The 20,450-nt window shown below is 36.0% G+C and overlaps 3 protein-coding genes across 5 annotated transcripts; 1 reads left to right on the forward strand and 2 right to left on the reverse strand.

Annotated features, from left to right (window-relative positions):
- Positions 1–8,021: 8,021 nt before the first annotated feature.
- Positions 8,022–10,138, reverse strand: LOC138125444 (cytochrome P450 6k1-like). The gene is made up of 5 exons (XM_069040765.1): positions 9,847–10,138; positions 8,949–9,798; positions 8,681–8,896; positions 8,362–8,613; positions 8,022–8,294 (listed from the first exon to the last, which is right to left on the reverse strand). The coding sequence occupies exons 2-5, from the start codon at positions 9,796–9,798 to the stop codon at positions 8,131–8,133; spliced, it is 1,482 nt and encodes a 493-aa protein (XP_068896866.1). The 5' UTR covers positions 9,847–10,138; the 3' UTR covers positions 8,022–8,130.
- A 5,000-nt stretch (positions 10,139–15,138) lies between these two features.
- LOC138125449 (protein FAM117B-like) lies at positions 15,139–19,851 on the forward strand. 2 transcript variants are annotated; one of them, XM_069040769.1, is made up of 5 exons: positions 15,139–15,544; positions 15,670–15,942; positions 17,546–17,770; positions 17,840–17,905; positions 18,558–19,851. In XM_069040769.1, the coding sequence occupies exons 1-5, from the start codon at positions 15,436–15,438 to the stop codon at positions 18,851–18,853; spliced, it is 969 nt and encodes a 322-aa protein (XP_068896870.1). In that variant the 5' UTR covers positions 15,139–15,435; the 3' UTR covers positions 18,854–19,851. The 2 variants fall into 2 exon arrangements, with proteins under 2 accessions (XP_068896870.1, XP_068896871.1); XM_069040770.1 differs by lacking the exon at positions 17,840–17,905 and having other exon boundaries at positions 15,146–15,544.
- RpL27 (ribosomal protein L27) lies at positions 19,420–20,200 on the reverse strand. Of its 2 annotated transcripts, none has more exons than XM_069040773.1 (3): positions 20,133–20,200; positions 19,703–19,927; positions 19,420–19,654 (listed from the first exon to the last, which is right to left on the reverse strand). In XM_069040773.1, exons 2-3 carry the CDS (start codon positions 19,919–19,921, stop codon positions 19,466–19,468), a joined length of 408 nt encoding a protein of 135 aa, XP_068896874.1. In that variant the 5' UTR covers positions 19,922–19,927; positions 20,133–20,200; the 3' UTR covers positions 19,420–19,465. The 2 variants fall into 2 exon arrangements, with proteins under 2 accessions (XP_068896874.1, XP_068896875.1); XM_069040774.1 differs by lacking the exon at positions 20,133–20,200 and adding an exon at positions 19,985–20,109.
- Positions 20,201–20,450: the final 250 nt, after the last annotated feature.

Below are 20,450 nucleotides of genomic sequence, written 5' to 3' on the forward strand. Positions count from 1 at the left end.
TATCGGCGCCAACGAAATGTGAACGAATTTCTGGTGCCATAGAAACGTCTTCTGTTTTGTTCTACATTAAATAAAACTTTGTTCAGTGGCGTACTATATGTATGAAAGTTAAGAAAAGATTTCTACATATGTATTACCTATAACTTTCTATTACAATTTTACAATTTTCCTCGAGTTTGGCAACAGCCCTCGCTTTTCCCATATCGGTCAAGTGTCGTGGCATGTATATTGTTTAAAAATAAATTAAATCTGTTGACAAATTATGTTTGTGAAAATTGTCACAAATCTGACACATTAACGCACGCCTATGATTGATGCTACAACACACACTAGGAAAATTTGGCGTTCACATTTCGATGGCGCCGATAGTACTCCAATGGAGAACAACTTAAAGTTGGAAAAAGATGTGAATAATAATTGTGATCAGAAATATCCATATCAGCAGTTGATAGGGAGTCTTATGTACCTTTCTGTATTGACTAGACCGGATATTGCTTATAGTGTAAGTTATCTAAGTCAGTATAACAATTGTTATAAAGAATGTCATTGGAAGCATTTAAAAAGATTGTTAAGATATTTGCAGAAAACTAAACACTATGGTCTAGTATATAAGAAAAGCGATCGTCCTTTACATGGTTTTGTAGATGCGGACTGGGCGTCATGTACCTTAGATAGAAGGTCATATACTGGGTTCTGTTTCATAATGTCGGGATGTGTCATATCTTATGAATCGAGGAAGCAAAAAACAGTAGCCTTATCCAGCACAGAGGCCGAGTATATGGCACTATCGGAAGCCTGCAAAGAGGCTATTTATTTGCAGAAATTATTATCTGATATATTAGCAAAAAATGTGTGTATGCCAATATGTCTGTATAGTGATAGTCAGAGTTCACTTAAGTTGGCGGTTAATCCGTTGTTCCACAAGCGCACAAAACATATAGATGTGCGACATCACTTTGTGCGCGAATGTGTGTTTGATGATAAAGTTAAACTTGAATATGTACCAACCTCCAATATGCCAGCTGATTTGTTAACAAAAGGGCTTTGTGCCAATAAGCATTATAAGTTTTTAAGTTTATTGGGTATATCGGAAGTGTGATTTTGTGTTTAGAGTGTTTTATGTCTATTTTTGTAAAAATGGTAGTTAGTTTATTTTGTTACAGGCCCGGACTGGCCATAGGGCAGACCGGGCAAATGCCCGATGGGCCGGATGCCCGGTGGGCCGGCCGCCGGTCTGGTGAACTAGTAGACACTTGTTAAATTTTGATAAAACAGCTGCAGGTCAAACATTTGCGGACAGAATCGAAAAATTTAGCATTGCATTGGGATAAACTTAAATACTACTGAAATAGAACATTATAAAATATGAATAGAAGGAAATAAATAAATAAATAAATAAAGTGAAGGTAATGCGAACTGGCTTTAGAAAACCAAGAAGAAGAAATGTTTGTAGCATGTGAGAGTGAGACATGCCGTAGATGCAAAAATTGCGCAGTTTGCAGTTTGGATTATGATTCAAATTTCTGCTTACGTTATCATTGAGTCAAGTTGCTTGTGAAAGATCCTTTTCTACCCCAAATAATATCAAAAATCGCATGAGGAGCACCTTATCTTTCGATTACTTAAATTCTTTCATGATAATGGGGTAGAAAAGGATCTGCTGATAAATTTAGATTGCGACGAAATTATTGATAAAGTAGCCGAAAGCAGTGAACTGCTTCAGAAGTCATTGACTAATTAACTTGAATTGTTTAAAATAAAAGTAAATATGATACCGTGCGATCGAAAATAAAAAAAGTCGAGAAGGCTATAATGAATTCACTTCAGTTGGCAACACGTAAAAATTTAATGCAAATGTCATTAGAATAGTAATTGTCATTATTATTTAATTATTGCCTATTAAAATTTGCTGAGTTACAATATCTATGTTCACTTTAGATCAAAAAAATTTAATCGTGCAGTGTTACTTTAGAAATGGAGAAAGACTTGAAAACGGCGAATGGTCCTATTTGACAACTCAAGTTTTTGAGGAATTTCACCAAAAGTTTCCGGACTTTCAAGGTACTTACTAACAACTTGCCCAGAAAGTCTACAAATGCGTAAACATATTTTTGGAAACAGGTAGTGTCCTGCGCAAAAAAGACAGTGGACGACCGACAAAAAGAACAGCTGAAAATATTGAAGAGGTTGAACAAAGAACTCCAAATAAATCCATCCCGAGATTAGCCCAAAAAACTAACCTATGTTGTGGGTGAAATTACACATGAAACGAAGAGTAACATTATGTTTGAAAGCTCTAGGCAGACATTTCGCACATCTAGTCTAGTTTTTATCTTTAAAGAATACAATTGGAGCTCCTCATGTATGACCCTTTTCCACAATTTTTGAGCAATAAACCTAATCTTCATCCTGGAAACAATATTTGTTCTTTAATTTCATTTGTCAATTGTACAGTGTGATCAAGAATGACTGAGTCTGTTGGTAACAATGAAATTTGGCAAATTTGAAATTTACCATGGAAGGGTCATATTTGTAATAGCATAAACATACTATCGTGTCAAAAATAAATTACTCCCTATATTTCGAAATTTTAGGGAAATAACGTTTTTCATGTTGTGTGTAACTAGAACTTTCAAAAATAATTTTGAATGCCTAAGGTTGGTTACTATAAATTGAGAGATTAAGTCCAACTAAATATGCCGCCAGAAACCAAAATTGATTGTGAAACGAAAAATCATCTATCACTTAGCGAGAAGTAGCATTTGCAACTGTTACAAGGAATTTTTGAGATATCTTTTGTTTGTCACCAGAAACCACACAGCCTCTAACCAAACTAAATTTATGGCAACCTAGTAACGAATATCCCTAAATCCTAGGGAGTAATTTATTTTTGACACGATTATAATTGACGTAACCAAAAAGGTTTTTAATGTCGTCTCAAGTTAAAAAATCCGGTCAGTGCCAATTACGAGACAAAAAACCGTACTTTTCAGTTGTTTCATTGCCAACAGAGTCAGTCATTGTTGATGACGCTGTATAACAAAAATTACCTGGCTTTTTCCGTTTTAGAGAGATTCGCAAAAAACAAAAACAAAAATATTTTTGGCTCCCACAGCAAAAAATGGGTTCAATGGCCGGAACTTTTACTATACCTGAATTCAAGTCATCCTATTCAATAACTGACAGCAATTTTGTTCGAACTTGCGACAAAAATTTTTGGAAAAAAACCATGTACCCCCCCCCCTTCTATCTAATTTTCACTTCGGAAAATCATTTAAACGCCCATAGCGCCCTTATTAAACATAATATGATAATGAATTATACACCGCAGGATTCCTCTTTTCCATGCGCTTCTTTTGAGTCAAGCAAATTATTCCTCGCTTTTTTCGTTTAAGAGAAATTCACAAAAAAACAAAAAACTCATATTTTTGCCTATTTTTGGCTCCCACACCAACAAATGGGGTCTATGGCCGGAACTTTCCCTATGCCTGACTTCAACTCATCCTATACAATAACTCACCGTAATTTCGTTCGAATCGGCGACAAAAAATTTTTTCCTTCTTTCGAATTTGCACACCGAAGAAACATTTAAACGCCCATAGCTCCCTTATTTGTTTTGGATTTTTTTTATGTTTTTGTTTTCTTCATTTCTTTGTTGTGTTCTGATTATTGTAAAGTATTACTTGTATAAATCTACTCCTTTAATAATTTACAGTTCGAAATGTTGTAAGTGAAAATTGATTTTGACACAAAAACACGTTTTTTCACTTTATGCGATAATTTTGGCGGGCAGTGTATTTTCAAATCTGTTTGTTAAGGTGAATCGCAGCCTGCTATCGTTGTAGTTCAACCAACACTCACTTTCACACATCACATATTAAACATAAAAGATTTTTCCTATAATCTCCCTCAAAACGTATCATCCCTTATAGGTATTAAAAATGTTTAATGTAAGGGCTATAAGTAGGAAGAAGAATGCTGGAATGAGGAAAACTGTGAGAATTTCAGTGAATCAGAAATACAGGTTCAGCGAACACGAAATTCTTTATTATGACAACTCGTTAAAAGTACCGGGTGATCAAGAAGGACTGTTTAAGTTGGTAGTACAATTAAGAAAATTTTTTAATTCGGTTATTTATAACACTGCAACTGGATATGTTTTGTTGGCTTATTTGACAAATATCTGATATAGGTATATCATTAACAACGATAAGCCACCAACAACCGGAAGTTACTCCTGTTATACGATTTAAAATACGATCCAGTGTTACCAACTTAAACAGTCCTTCTTGATCACCCCGTACAATTGTTTGTTATTATGTGCCTACTATATAACACAACACATGGCAACACCAAAGGGTAAAATTGCCAAACTCCAACAAAAACGACTAAATCGTCGCTACATAGATATACCGGGTGTCCCAGAACTGCCGCATGATATTTTGATTTTAATAGCGTATTCTGGAGTGAAAATCAAGACTAAAATTGAAAGAAAAAATGTCGAGGGTCCTATAGTATCTATATTGTAAACGATTTTCGCCGACCAATCATAAGACCTTTGTTAATTGCTTTATTAGGTAAGCTCATTACTTTGTTTCATATCCATGGATTTTCATAATACGATAAAATTCTTTGAATTATTTGGTCCACTGTAATCGAATAATAAATTACATTGTGACATTTCTTAACGTCATTTTGACACTAATATTTTTTCATAAAATCCAAAAGTGAACAGTTTTGAAAATGTTTACCGCTGCAGAGTACTATGATATGCTCATAGTTTATGGAGCATGTGGTGAAAGTGCTTATGCAGCCGTAGAAGCTTACGCTGCACGTTTTCCTGCAAATGTATTTTTGCGTTTGGTGATTCGCGCTACGAATACGGGAATTTCAATTTAGTACCTCAAACTAAAGGAGTTGGTGGTGTTACACGAGAGGCTCGCACTCCATAAAATGAAGAGGCTGTTCTTCAGACTTTTGAGGAAGATGGAACGTTAAGTATTAGAAGCGTCGCTAGTATGTTTGACATTTCAAAAAGCACAACACAGCGGATTCTAAAGGATAATCGACAACACGCTTATCACGCTTATCATACGCGTGTACAGAATCTCTTGCCTGAAGATCTTCCTCTCAGAGTGCAGTTCTGTGAATGGTTACTGCAACAACATGAAGCAAATCCCAACTTTGTAAAAAGTATTTTATTTACGGATGAATGTTTTTTCTCAAGAAACGGAACATTTAACATTCATAATTATCATGTATGGGTACACGAAAATCCACATCATGCAATTCATGTTAATGCATTTCAACATCGGTTTAGCATTAATCTGTGGGCTGGGATTTTAGGAGGTTCATTGGCAAGTGTTGATAAACAAACGATTATCAGATAAAATATCGACTGTAGAGTTTCAGGTTGGTCCGTTTGAATTTCCTCCAAGATTAAATGGTAAAGTTTAGGTATGCCAATTTTGTTAATGATGAATTGCCTGAGCTTCTAGACGATGTGCCATGTGCAATTCTTGGCACATTCCTGGTTTCAACACGATGGTTTATCGTGAACCGGTGAACTCTTTAGAACAACTGGATGATAGATTGCATGAAGCTTTGGCAACAATTACACCTCAAATGATTCAAGGCGCCCAAGCAAGCTTAATAAGACGAGCACGCCTTTGTATTCAAATTGGTGGAGGTCATTTTGAGCAATTATTATAAGAGTATCTACGAATTGTAAATTGTTATGGTTTTTGATTGTTTATTAAACTTTTTTTTTAATTCTAAAAAATCAAAACAATATTGCTTTTCTGTTTTACCCTGCTTAAAAACCAGCTTTTGTTAACGCATTATTCCAATCAAACATGAACCTCAATATTTTTCTCTAGTTTCAAGGAGTGTATTAACGTTTGTCAGCTCAACATTTACGCTTTCATCTTAGGGCGACAGGTATCAACGCAGCTATTAAAAAATAATGTCACATTGACACTTCATTTCTGTCAAGTACAGTGGACCAGCTAAATTTATAAGAATTTTGAAAAATGTAAATGTAAGTTGTTTCCTAGCAACTAGTCGGATTACTTAATATATCTTAAAACAGGTTGAAAAAAGCTTCACACGATTGGTTAATTTCAATAGTTTACCATTTAAATACCCTACGGTCCTCGACATTTATTCTTTAAAATTTAGTCTTAATTTTCACTCCGGAATACGTTATTAAAATATCATGCGGCAGTTCTGGGACACCCGGTATAATATTTTTGAACAATTTAAAATGGATGTTACGATCCTAGCAAGTTTTTCTACATAATTGATGGTGGTATGACACTTCACAGATTAAAACGTCAAACAGCAAAAATAAAAATAGATTTATTAATGTTCTTGGCAAAAAATTGACCGAAAATAATTTTATTTTTCACTTTAGTATAATTACATGATAACTCCTAGGATACGAAATATGTAAACATGTCCATAACAACCGGAGAATAATACAGGGCGTAATAAGATTAAGCGGGCGTAATAAATTCATAACGCCCTCATCAATTCAAAATTGCAAAGATGCCATTTTTTTTTAAGAACACGTATAGTGAAAAATAAAATCTTGTATGCACCACGGCGTCACCTAATGATTACGCCCATCGAACGATATCCATCTCTCGGGCTAAAGCCATCGAGCTGGATTCATCGTTCTCCGGGCGTAATCATCGTTGTAACGCCCTTGGTGCATAAGTAGCTATTCAACGTAGTCTAGCAGAAAGTGATGCTGATCTTTCCTCATGTAGCTGTTGTACAAGAGGATATTAATGTGTTAGTGTTATTAATGACTCTATCACCAGATGATAGAGAATTGTACTATTTAAAACCACGAAGAAATAATGTCTTACTCAACGAAAACAAATTTAAACCAGTTTTTAAATATCAATAGAGAATCAAGACAACAGAAAGAGTGGAGCAATACGAGTCATTCTTATGATCCATATAATAATAAACGATGAACCGTTCCAATACAAATACATATTCAAAGATCAGGTATCAGGCTCGAAAGTCTTACTGTGGGGCGTAGCGGCGCACCTAAAGCATAGCGCACAGACACCTACCTACGATGGTACAATCATTTATAATGACCCCGTATTATCATTAAACTGATTATGATTGTTTCTAATAACATCAAGAATTAATCTAAATGTATTAATAAGAACATACCGAAGAGTAAAGTTCAAAGTACACTTGTATTAAAAAAAAATCGCGTACACCATTTAAATCTAGTAATTTCTCTAGGTTTTTGTATCGTTTAAAAACGGACTTTTTCTGTCATTTTGACAATAGAGTGTGGAATAAAATGATTTACATCTAGTTATAGTGTTCCCATTTCTAATTTGGTTTTACTACCAGCCCTGTTGTCAGGGAGTTAAATACCCCGACAAACGGCAACTACCGCCATAAATCCTAGGACTGTAAAAGAAGGTCTGTTCTCTGACCACGTTACAATATGTTCACTATTGCCAAAACCACAACCCCAGCCCCTAATAATTACAACATTAACAAACGTTGGTGGCCACTTTCAACACTAGCTGTGACTTGCTTTTGTTAGCTCCTTTTTAATTTCAATCTCAACTGTGCATTCATATCATCCCTTCGCAATTAATCACATTTGGAATTTGGGTATATATTTTGAGGTTAGGCTTTTTTTTTATAGAGCGGCATTTCGTATTTTTACAAGGGTAATGCAAAGGTAACTAGATGTAAATTCCACACTGTAGTTATAAGTCAGGTTATGTTTTAATTTTTAGATTATTTTATTTGAATATTACATTAATATTTGGTCGTGGCACCGTTTGCATTTATAAGTGCATTTAGTTTACGTGGCATAGACTGCATTAAATTTTCACTTTTGCCGTGCCGCCGGGTGTTGGAGGGTTAAGATAACAAGATCAAGAACTCAAGTTATCCTGTTCCAGATGATGTAATGTTTTACCTTTAAAAGGTGCTTTTAAAGGTAGGTATAGTTCTAGCTCAATAAAGGAAGCCACTATAGCAAAATCAATTCACTTTAATATTATTGTAATATTTATACAGTTACAGTTTTAACAAATGCAAAATTGTATTTTACCATTTCTTAGTAACGTAACCAGGTGAACCTCAAATGTTGACGACCTTCAGGTAAATACCACCGCGATTTTGCACAAACAGGGAACCGGGATCAAACCGTAACGGTACAGCCGTTTGGTTAGTTGTTTCAAACAAGAAATCTTTAATGGTGTACGCAAGAGCCACTTTGCTTACCAACAAGGCAAATCTTTGACCTGCAATTTTTTTTACAATTATTGTAAGTATCTACTCGTACATTTGAGGTGAAATTTCCTTACTAACCGATACAATTCCTCGGACCTTCTCCGAATGGTAAATATGTGTAAGGGTTGATATTTTTCTTGTTTTCGTCACTGAAACGTTCCGGATCGTATTTTTCAGGATCCGGATAATATTCTGGATCATAGTGCAGCCCAGAAATAGGTACAATGACCGAAACACCTTTGTCTAGAGTGAAACCAGTCTCCTCGAATGTATATGGAACATCGGACTTTCGATTTAAAAATGGTGCCAAAGGATATTTTCTTAAAGTTTCTAAAAGTAATTCAGTTAGTGTTAATTATAATACATAAATAAATCAAGACGTTATTAGGTACCCTACCGTTTAGGACCATGTCTAGATATTTCATTTTTTGAATCGATTCGTAGGAGAATTCTTCGTCTTCATGTAGAACCTCGGTAACTTCTTGTCTGAGACGATCTTGAATATTTTTATTCAGAGCAAGTTCATACAAAGTGAGTGATAATGTTATTGAAGTGGTGTCGTTGCCAGCTGAAAAAAATGCAATTGCCTGTGCCGCCATTTTGATGTCGTCGTCTAAAACAGATCATCCGTAATTTATCTGATTTTAAGATACTTCAAAATATACCAAATTTGTAGCTATCGGTGATGGTTTCGGTTTTGCGTAAGTTACTCAATAAATCGATGAAGTCATTCCGAACAATCTTCTTCTTTTCTCTTTCGTACAGTGTAGTTTTGAACACGTCTATTAAGTAATCCGACGCAGTTTTATCGGCAAAAGTCAGTTTAAAAATATCTACGAACGTGGGCAAGAAGAAGAAACTAAAAATTGAAATACTCCTGATGAACGACCTAAAGTCGACGAGTTTTGTGGCCATTTTCAACATCTCCGAGTTGTCATTCTTGAAACAATCGGTATTTATTCCAAAGGCGCACGACGATATTATATCGACGGAATATTTCTTCATGAGAGTTTTGGTCTCGATGATTTCGTTGGTGCGTTTGTTCAAGTAAGAGTGCAGATCTTTTGCACACTCTTTCATTAATGGAAACATGAGTTTCATTTTGCCGGACGTAAAAACTGGTGACAACTTGGCACGTAGATTGCGCCATATTGTATCTTTGGCGATAAAGAGAGTGTGAAATGCGAGCGGATCTGCAGCTTCGTTCGTGGCGATATTTCTGTTGGTAAACTTGTCAAAATCTTTAACTAAAATCTTTTTCAACATTTGTGGACTCCTGATAAGGAGAACTGGCTGATGAAAAATGTATATTCCCACATATGGCGTAGAAAATTTGTCATATATCGTACGGATCCTCTCAAAAATGTGCTCCTTTCTGGAAACTACGTTGTAGAAACTTCCAAAGATCAAAAACGGCTTGTCAAACGGTATGTTTTGAGATTTCCAGTAATTGTAGTTTTTCGCAAATAAATAGTACAATATTAGTAAAAGACAAGTCAAGTACAAGAAGATCATCTAAAAATTATTAAAATAATATTTAAGCAACACCTGCAATTAACGTACCTTGTTTATGTGCTCTCTCGTTGGATGCCAAGATGAAACTGTCTAATTGAAAATATCATGTTGACGTTGGCCAAAATTTATCTTGTATAAAACGATAAAGGTTAATTTTAAGTCACTGGTGAGGCGAGTGGATAGTTCCGTTTAATTTATTATATAGAAAACTGGACTAATAACGATGTACCATTACTGACAAATGAGTAAATTGTCCGAACTTCATAAACAACTCCTACTTGTCTAGTTGAATAGAAACAAATTTAGAAGTTGCTTCATGGTCACAGCACAACCTCCGGAATTAATTTGTATCCTAAAGTGCCCATTTATTTGTTATTCGTATTTCCCCTATACAGATAAAAACCAATACGTAGGCAATTTTAAAGATTAATTATTATTAAATATCAACGATAACAATTATTAAGTAATAATGTTACACAGTGTCGGCGCTACGAACTTATCAGTACAGAGAAAACAATTTCTACGTGGTGATAAAGGGTCGCTAAAAATTATAGAAACAATTAAATGTTTTGAAAACTGTTTATCAGAATTCATTGAGATTTGGTAGAGGGTTTGGAGCAGTTAAGTTCTATTACCTACTTGTAATTTTTTCAATTTTATATACAGGATTATTCACGTAAGATGACGAGCCTGACCAGGTAAAAATGTAACCCAAAATACGATTTATAAAGCTATCTCAATCTCTATTACATTATCATAATGCACATTATTAGTTTTTTTTTTTATTGGTAACCAATTTTGCTCACGCCTGAGCGTGTTTAATTATATAATAATTATATAATAAATCGAACTTAAAAAAACGCTCTTTTCCATGGCAACATCGCGCGTTTTCCATGGAAACATCACCAAACCCGAGAGGACCGGAGAAACATGAAGTCTAAATGTTAACTAGTTTAACATTTAAAAAAAAATATATCGTAAAGTATTCGTCGATAACTGGTCTTTAAAACACTTGCTCTATTTCGCGCGTGTTTTAAAGACCTTTTTAGAATTTGCGTTTATAATACGTCCATAAACGTCAGTCAGTAGGAGTCGTTTATGGCTTTATAAAAGTACACTGTACTTTAATGAAATTTTTATCAATATTTCAGTGTATTACACCAAAAAACTTCCAATATTAATGTTCAAACTCTACTTTTTAACATCTGTTGCAGATGTAGTTGCATCCGTTACCTTGAATTACCAATTAATACGAAATTCCCTAGAATTTGAAATTTTATTTTTTTTATTTAAAAATTAAAACAATGGTGCAAAGTCTAAAAAATAACATAAAAAACTGGTTTTATAAGGGTATTGGCGCACTCGTCCCATAGAAAACTCCCCTACGGGTCGTTTTCTACACCTGGGACTCGTGCGCCAAATCAACCCTTATAAAACTCGTTGACAATTTGAATTCTTATTAATCCGGTGTATAAATGCAGCTTTGTTTTTGTATTGTTTTTGTTCATGAACAATATTTAAATTCGGCACTGGTCGACCGCTGTTTTTTAAATAAATTTTCGTCTCATAGTGAATCCACCAAACTTCAGTTTTTTTAAATCACTTACTTTCATTTTATCAACGTTAAAAAAGTACGTATAAATACTGCCGACACACGGACACGCGTTAAAATCTCGTTTGCAACGAAGGCGGCGAACGCTGGGCGCAGACTTTTCCTATCACAAATCGTCTTTTGAAACGTGACGTCATGGCAACGCAACTCGACGCTGCGTTCCATTGATGCAGGATACGCGATCGAGAGCTCCGAGCTGGCCGCCGAAAGAGGCGAATAAATACACTGCGCCGCAAAATTATCGCATAAAGTAAAAATGAACCGTAGTTTTTTGTATTTTACTTCTTCTGCGATTTTCTTATGCTGAATCTCTTATTTTATCGTATTTCTTTTGTTTAGTAGCAAAAATCGCCATGTTGATAACTTCTAAAGTTGTTTATTATGAAAAGTTTGTATTAGTGTTATTGCGCAATTTCATAAAGCATTTTGATTGTGGATTTGAGAGACGGTTAGTAAGAAGTTTTGGTTCCTTCAGTCATAAATTTCGAAAATGAATCCCTACGAACGTTTAAGTTGACATACAACAGCCGAACAATGTGCACAAATTGTTGTACTAGCCGAAGACGGTATTAATCAGCAAGATATTGCAAATGGTCTTGATCTGCACCAGTCAACGGTATCTAGAGTTTTGCGTCGTTTCCACGAGACAGGAGAATACTCTAGCAAGACCTGGATAAGGACGCAGACGAACAACAACAGCTCAACGGGATCGTTTTCTGATTTTACAGTCGTTGAGACACAGGACTCTGACTGCTCCAGCTTTGCAAGTTATGACTTTAGGAAGATATCAATTCCAAATTAGTGCAAATACTGTTAGAATAAGACTTGCTGAATACGATTTAAGGCCCAGGATACCAGCAAGGGGCCCACAGTTAACAGCGGCTCACCGAAGAGTACGATTGCTGTTTACCCAAAATCACGTTGATTGGGAATTGGATCAATGGAGGTTAGTAATGTTCTCTGACGAGTCCAGATTTTGCCTGCATCAAAGTGACAGACGTGTGCGGGTGAACCGATGCTCAGGAAAGCGATATGCTCAATGTAACATTATCCCGAAAGTCAATTTTGGAAGAGGTTCCGTTATGGTTTGAGCAGGTGTCACTTTCGACGCTCGCACAGAGTTGGTGGTGCTAGAAAGAGGAAACCAAAATGCGGCGACGTACATTACCAATATTCTGGAACCTCATATTGTCCCATTCCGACCATTTATTGGGATGACTTTATTTTTAAGCATGATAATGGTCGACCGCACGTTGCAGGAATAGTGCAGCATTATTTCCGTGAGGTCGAAATTGGGCAAATGCAATGGCCAGCAAGGGGTTCAGATCTAAACCTCATCGAGTAATTGTGGGATCCTACAGATAAAAGAGTTAGAAGGTTACCAAATCCACCAACAACTCTTCATCAGCTGTCTTTGGGTCTAACTCAAGTTTGAGAAGAAATTAAGCAAAGAGTTATACAAAACCTCATTTTAAGCATGAGACAATGTTGTGCAACTGTAATAAAGGCACGGTGTGCCAACACGCACTCTTAAATGTTAAATTTCTTTGTTTTCTCCGAATTTAAATTTTTTTATTTTTTTGTTTTCTTGATTTCTTTGTTGTGTTCTGATTTTTGTAGTGTTTACTTTTATAAATCTACTTCTTTAATACTTTACAGTTCGAAATGTTGTAACTGGAAATAAATTTGGCTCAAAAACACGAGTTTTGAAATTATGCGTTAATTTTGCGGCGCAGTGTAATACGAAACTTATACCACTGACGGAGTTAGATTACTACAATCTTTGCATATGATAAATTTATATTATTGACATAAAATAAATAAGTAAATTAACAAATTCAATATCTTTAATAAAAAAAATTATTTCCCGTATTTCCTTTATAAATTTCTGGGAGGGCGCCGCCCCAGAGCCCTCCCCTCACGAGCCGCCACCGATTGAAACTGTTTGATTATAAAGTAACGCGAGGTGGGCATTTCCAACTTAAATACATATAACAATTTTGTTCTCCTCATTGCCTAAATCCCACCCGATTTCTTGTAACTTGCTTCCTAGTCTCATTTCAATATTCGTTTTTAAAGCCAAAAGATTTTCCCCAGTGATTGTGTTGTCACTAAAGTGTAATTTCTCATCGCTTCATTTTGTCCCCATTGATATCTGTTTCCCTAAAATGTTTAGCACAAGCATGGCTGCTTTTGCGAATTCTTCACTCATCGGTTTTTAAAATCTCTTTCCAAATTGGCTTCGTCTCCTTATTTGATGGAAATTTAAATATCGGGTGAGTCAAGTTTTACAGCTCGCACCATTAACCCTATTAAAAAATTAATAAAAATTACGAAACTTTAGGGTTACATTCCCTTGATATAAGACTTCAAATGTGTGCAATCAATTTTCCGTTATCACTTCATTCAGACCATTAAATTAAAAAATCGATTTTGAGCAAAAAAAAATTTTTTTTCGTACACGCTCATAATTCACAATTAATTTAAAGAGCACATTTATGAAATTCGCATCAAAAGAAAATTATTCGTTTTTTAATTATTCCAATTTTAACAGTAAGAGCGAAAAATGACCAAGATTTACAGCTACAGTGTCATAAATAAATATCTCATTGTTGGGAAACATCTGTTGACAACTTTTCTAGTAATTTTTAAGCCCCTAAATGGTACCATAAACAACCTACGTCAACTTCTTTTGTAGGACTGACCGCCCAATTTAATAATAAATCATAGCTAAATTTTGCACTTTAATATGCATATTGTTATTCTGCCAATCAATTTAAACTGTTGAAAGTTCAGATATTCCAAAAATCCTACATGAATGAACAAAATTAGAGCAGTCCTACATAGGTAACCTGAGGTAAACGTTCTGTGTAGTAGAAAATGACAAAATAATTTCGAGTTTTGAAATTTACCACCCAAAAAATCCAATCATGATCAAGACGGTAATCATAAATAACAATAAAGTATGGATTACAATTTTTTATTTTTTTTTGAAATGACAGAAAGTAACGGCTAAAATTTTTTGGCCGCCATAGTACAGTTATAAAAACAGCAAAAACATCAACTTGAGTAACAGAAAACGGTATTAAAATTTAAAAGTAGGTAACTTCTTTTAAGACGATTGGAGAAAAAGATTTATAGGTCGCGACTGTGAATAGATTCTTTTCGAAGAACGCAAATGGAAATTCGGTAATTGTTCACTTTAACTACTTCTGGAATTTTCGCGTTTTTTCTGGCTAGACAGCCTCAGGGCGTCCTCCTAGATCGTGTCCCACCATTCAAACCTTGTGCAAATGCCTTTTTTTCTCTCTTGTGTTTCAAGGTCGCGTCAAGGTCGCGCCAAGTCTTAGTATAACTAAAGGGTAAGGAAAATTTTCATTTGCACAAGGTTTGACTGGTGGGAAACGATGTAGGAGGACTTCCTGAGGCTGTCTAGCCAGAAAAAACGCGAAAATTCCAGAAGTAGTTAAAGTGAACAATTACCGAAAATTCTTAGTGGGATTGCAATTTTCAATTAAAGAGCGCGATGCATTGCATTGTTTTTATTCCTCAACTTTATTCAATAAATCGGCGGGCCAGTCCGTCCCTGACTCCAAACTTTTTGTCGTAGAATGTACCCGCGTTAGCACGCTTCTGATGAATTCAGAATTGCTGTCGTCCAATGGAAATGCGTCTCACCTCCGCGACTGTACTTGATAGTGAAGTGAGTATTCCCGATCCGCATAGAACAGCAGCATTCGATCAGCTGAGTTTGACATATCTGACATTGTCAAGACGGAATCGACGCTACTCCCTCGTCCACTTTTTCTCCGTGAATGCAGAATAAACGAGTTGCGCAGCTGTGTTTTCGGAGACAAAAAGATCCCAAGTGTGAACGCTGAGGCTGAACGGTGATCTCTAACAATGAACGGTTTCAGGAATCTGTCGAAATAAACCATTTCGAAGCAGTATTAAAGAGCGCGCACCGAACCTGTGTAATGTCAACTCCGTGATAACCGACTGATACCGAACGAACAGACGTCAAGATGTCCAGCGCCCCTCGCGCTAAGACTTCGCCCCTCAAAGCGACCGTTCCTCTCTCGTGCGTCACCAAACAGGGCAGCGGCCTTCGCAGTCCCGGCGCCCCGTTCAGAGGTACACAAAAACGCCGGCCCTTATCAGTTTCTTTCGATAACTGGCCGGCAAAAAATTCCTGTACGGCCTTCGTCTCGACGAAGTTCGTTCAGTTTGTGCGATGGATAAGAGCAAGTCGGTTGCAGGTAGCAGTTCCAGGATTCCCGACAGGGGGGCGACCATCCGGAGGACGGCGTCTTTGGACGCCATCTACTTGAAAGGCTTGTTTCCAAAGGAGAGCGTCTTCTGGCACCGGGATAGGGCCACACAGACTGACCGATCCAACAGTTTAGATTCACTGCAGACGTTGGCCGCCTCCGAGACTTTGGAGGAGAGAGTTAGCAAGTTGACGCTAAATCCGCGGCGAAGGAGTTGCAGTAGGGAAGACAAGGGGGACCAGGCACCCTTGATTAGGAACCGTAAGTACATCAAATCTCATGAAAATCATACAAAATGTACCCAAAACTCAAGGTACATATATCATGTTAATTGAAATACATAAAAAACTCATATTTTTTACGTTTAATTCTACAATATGATCAAACCTTCAAACTACTCCATTGTCATTTTTTTTAAATATTCAACTCATTTCCCACTAGTTATGCTTATCTGATTTTAAGGTATAAGTTTTATCAACTGTTTTCACCATATTAGAAAAAGGAACAAGATGATGCATAAAATGAAAGGTTGGATTTTTTGTGAAGAAAAAAGTGTATCTTTAGTTTTTGCTCTATTTAATGTGACAATGTTGTCAGCTTAGCTATAAATAACATTGTTACCAATCTCTAAATGTCGAAATGTCGTTAACTCCAGGAGTAATCTCAATTGTTTATTTAACATTTAAAATATTAGATTTTGTTAGTACCTACATAAACAAACAAAAATTGGTAATTTAAAGCAGTTAAAAAGGGAAATCTAATACGGTGTGATCTAGAATGACTGCATCTGTTGGTAACAATGAAATATGGCAAATTTGAAATTTACCATGAACGATTCATTTTTGTAATAACAATATCGTCTCAAGTTAAAAAATCCCGTCAGTGCCAATTACGAGACAAAAAACACCAGTACTTTTCAATTGTTTCATTGCCAACAGACTCAGTCATTGTTGATCACGGTGTATAATAAAAAAGAAAATGTTTTTATGTCAATAATAAAAATAAGAAAAACCTTAATGAGGGGATCATCGGATTCGAAATTATTGATGAGAGAATGGTTCAACCGCCGGAAATAACCTCCTGTCTTTGTTTTTTAAATAGTGGTTTATCGGCGAGCTTCAAAAAAACAGTTTTTTCTTCAAACGTCCGTAAATTATGACATTATACTGCTGCATTGATAATGCTGAAGTGTCACTAACGAGCTAACCGGCGTCCGTGAAATTATTATCTCCGCTGAGGAGCGTCCGTGAAGTTATTATCTCCGCTGATCAGCGGCTGTGAAGTAAACTAGCTAAATCATTTGAAAATCCTACCTCAAATTGTAACAAATTCGTGTCTGAATGTGAGATATTGAAAGCTGAAGTGAATAAATAAGGTTTAATCAAGAAACTTGTACATTATTGCAAAACGTACTTACAAAATCTATCCAAATTAAAACGGGTTGACAGACGGATAATTATTTCGGATTTTGTTCACAGCGTTGTTTATACTAGTCATAGTCATAGTAACGCTTTGCAAAACGAGCTAAACTAATTTATCAGTCTACCCAATCTCCTACCTGGTTTCTTAACATTTCTTAAATAATATGTTATGAAGGTTTGAAGAAAAAATAGTATATCATGTTATTCGGAGCAAAAATGGTTTTAGCTCAGTGATGTAAGTATGAAATCGTGATAGAAAAATAGCAACAAATAAAAATCTTCACATCAGCAAAACAAATTTGGATTTTAAAAAACTTAGTAAGCGCTGATTTCACTTTTTGTAGTGTCATCGCCAAAGACAGAGGTTATTTAGAGATGGATTTTTTGAGTATAAGTGGACGTTTGAGGTTTGTCAATTTACGAATGTCGCTTTGTCCCCCCAGCACCGTCTCCGATTGCGAAAAGTTCAGCTAGTGTCCCGCCAAAGTCGTCGAGGAACTCGGAAGAAGGTCTCAACCAAGAAGTAGAACTATACGCCTCCGCCGAGCCCCAATGTGATAGATTAACGGAACCAATACCTGGAGGACGAAAAGCGCCAGTTGCCGAACTGATCAGTAGAGAAGGACCCTACACGAGAGCGCATCAATCAGCCAATCAGAATTCATCAGGTTGGTATTGTTTCAACATCATATTGGTGATATTTCGAGTGAGCTAATCTGAATATTGTTCTGTACAAGACTCGCCGTTGAGGGACTCGATATCGCCCGTTCCGAGTCACTTGGACACGCCACATAGCGAAACAGGTTAAGAATCTTTGTCGATTTTGCATGGACTGACCGTGGCAGAAATTCAGTTTTGATCTGTAGAAAATTTTATTTTCACTTGCACGCAATAAACTACAGCAAACATGCCTATTTGTATTGCTGGTTGCAGAACTTTCATTCCATTTTTTTGTTACAAATATTTTTTGAAGTTTTACCAAATGAAAGACGATTTTTTTTAAATTTATCTATTGTCCAAAATATATAGGTCGACAAGTGGTTATTATTAACAATGAAACTAGAGATTAGTAATAGTAATTCGTTATTTTTCAAGTAAACATGAACTGTTTTAATTTATTAGACAAAATAAGTATAAGTGGTGTTGCTAAAATCTTTTTACTCAAGACAGTCCGTGACAGTATTTGCTTACCAGTCCAAGTATGATAATTATGATAAAAAAAGTTTTTTTTTATATCGTAATTTTTTTCATTGAGAAAACCAGTACCGTCTGAACCTGAGTTAATTTGTTGTGTTCATTTTGTTAATTCCGATGTACGAATCACTGCCACATCCTTCACACACGTTTGGCATAAAAATGGCATTAAGTACTCTGCCATAAGTGTTTTGCAACCTTGTTTGCGTTCGCTTTACGAAATGTCAGTTTCTCTTCATTGATTGTACGTTTGGTTTGTAGAAGATAGTCAGGGTTCGAGCCCCGACCAGGACCGGATGTTGTCGGGTTCGTCGCCGCAAATCAACCGCTTTTCATCGAGGGCGCCTCCCGACGGGTGCGAGCGCGTGCTATCAAAATCTGTACCTATCCTAAGACCAATACCTCGAGAAGTCGTCTCGCATCCGACAACCCTTTATACGCTCAAACCAAGTTCTCATTCGGCTTTCGAGAGTTTGCACAGGGGTATGCAAGTGTCTCAACAAGATGAAGAGATGGACGGAGATTCACCAAAAGTGCCCGAACAAGAGGACCCATAAATTTCAAGTTTATTGTATTTTTTGTTAGATTAAGGGGAGAGTTTCAGATCGTTGACTTGACTGTGCTTAGGGACAGAGTTTTTCACTTAATTTTTGTTTATCACCTTGTATGAATCTGATCTCTTTGAGAACTCTGCCTCTTTATTACAGGTTAGAATCTCTTTCAGTGTACGTTTCGTTTTAAATGAAGGCTGTGTCATTAGAGATGCTGGATTCTGTAATTTAAGTATTTGGCCAAATTGCATTTTCATGTTTGTGATATAGTTGATTTGAAAATAAAATCGTTTGCTTAAATGAATTGTTTTAATTTGAACGATCTGAAATTCAATTAGTTCACAGCAACTCCTTTAACGATACATTCCGTTAGGATCCAGAGTGAACTGTTAATAAATGCTGTGATTCTTTTTGTAACGTTTGCAAACATTATTCGATCAAAGTTGTTTATGTATGAATTTTCTAACCTAGAAACAATAATTGAAGAGAGAAAAAACGTTACCTTCTTGTTATTTAAGGCATTACTTGTGTATGTACAAACATATCTAATAAACAGACTGACATACACCAGATTTGTTTTTTACTCAGTTTATTGACAATAAAAATGTATTATAATAGTTAGAATCGTAACTTCTGGAAGAACCATTTATTCTTCCCTGATTTGTATCTTTCTTCAAATTTAACGCGAGTCTGGAACTTGACTTTCTTCCTCTTCATTGGATCTTTCAAGTCTTTGGGGGTAATTTTCACGTCACTTGTCAAATCCACAGAGTAACGAGTAGGCATCAAGTGGTTGTAATTCAAAACCTTCAAAGTCACGTTAACGATTTCTCACACGAATCCTATCAAAATTACCTTAACGAAGGGCTTAATCTTGGACCTCTTGTGAATCTTTCCTTTGCCCATGCGTTTGTTCACCTTCCTGGGGTACCTGTCAATACCAGCAACGATAGCATGTCCATACTGTTTATCAGACGTTCCATCGTCGTTATTTTTAATTACAATAGCTTTGCGTCCTGCGTATCGGCCAGCGAGGACCAACACGACTTTGCCCTGTTTCATAATCTTACCCATTTTGCTCTGAAACGAAGTTCTGAAGGTAAAACAAATAATGACATAACCTCAAACTACTTATACATCTAAAATATGAAAAGCTAGTAAGTAGCTAACACAAATCGACAATAGACTCTTCGAGGAAAACAATTTAGTTGATTACTGTTCAAAATTTACGTGAAAATTTCAACGGATGACTTAAATAAATTTAAAACTTAACAATCCAACTTACGTGCTTTCTCACAACACAGAACAGAAGGCCTTGTTGGGGATTTTCAATTTCTTAGTTTTTTACTAGGGAAGAGAGTGGAAGTTGGTCATACATGCCCGCGAAATTCAAATACAAACTGCTCGCTTATTTTTTCGCATTCAGTTCGCCAACAAACAGGATTTGTTAAGTGTCCTGTAAATTGTGCCGAACTGGATGCATCTAGTTACGTATGTTTATTTTTTTCATTGACGGCTGTGAAAACAATATTGGGATGTCGAATAAATATAAATAAAGAAACGGTCAACGTTTTTGCTGCCATTTTTTAATTCTGTTTGTATT

The sequence above is a fragment of the Tenebrio molitor genome, chromosome 3 (genome assembly GCF_963966145.1).
Source record: "Tenebrio molitor chromosome 3, icTenMoli1.1, whole genome shotgun sequence".
Classification (NCBI taxonomy): domain Eukaryota; kingdom Metazoa; phylum Arthropoda; class Insecta; order Coleoptera; family Tenebrionidae; genus Tenebrio; species Tenebrio molitor.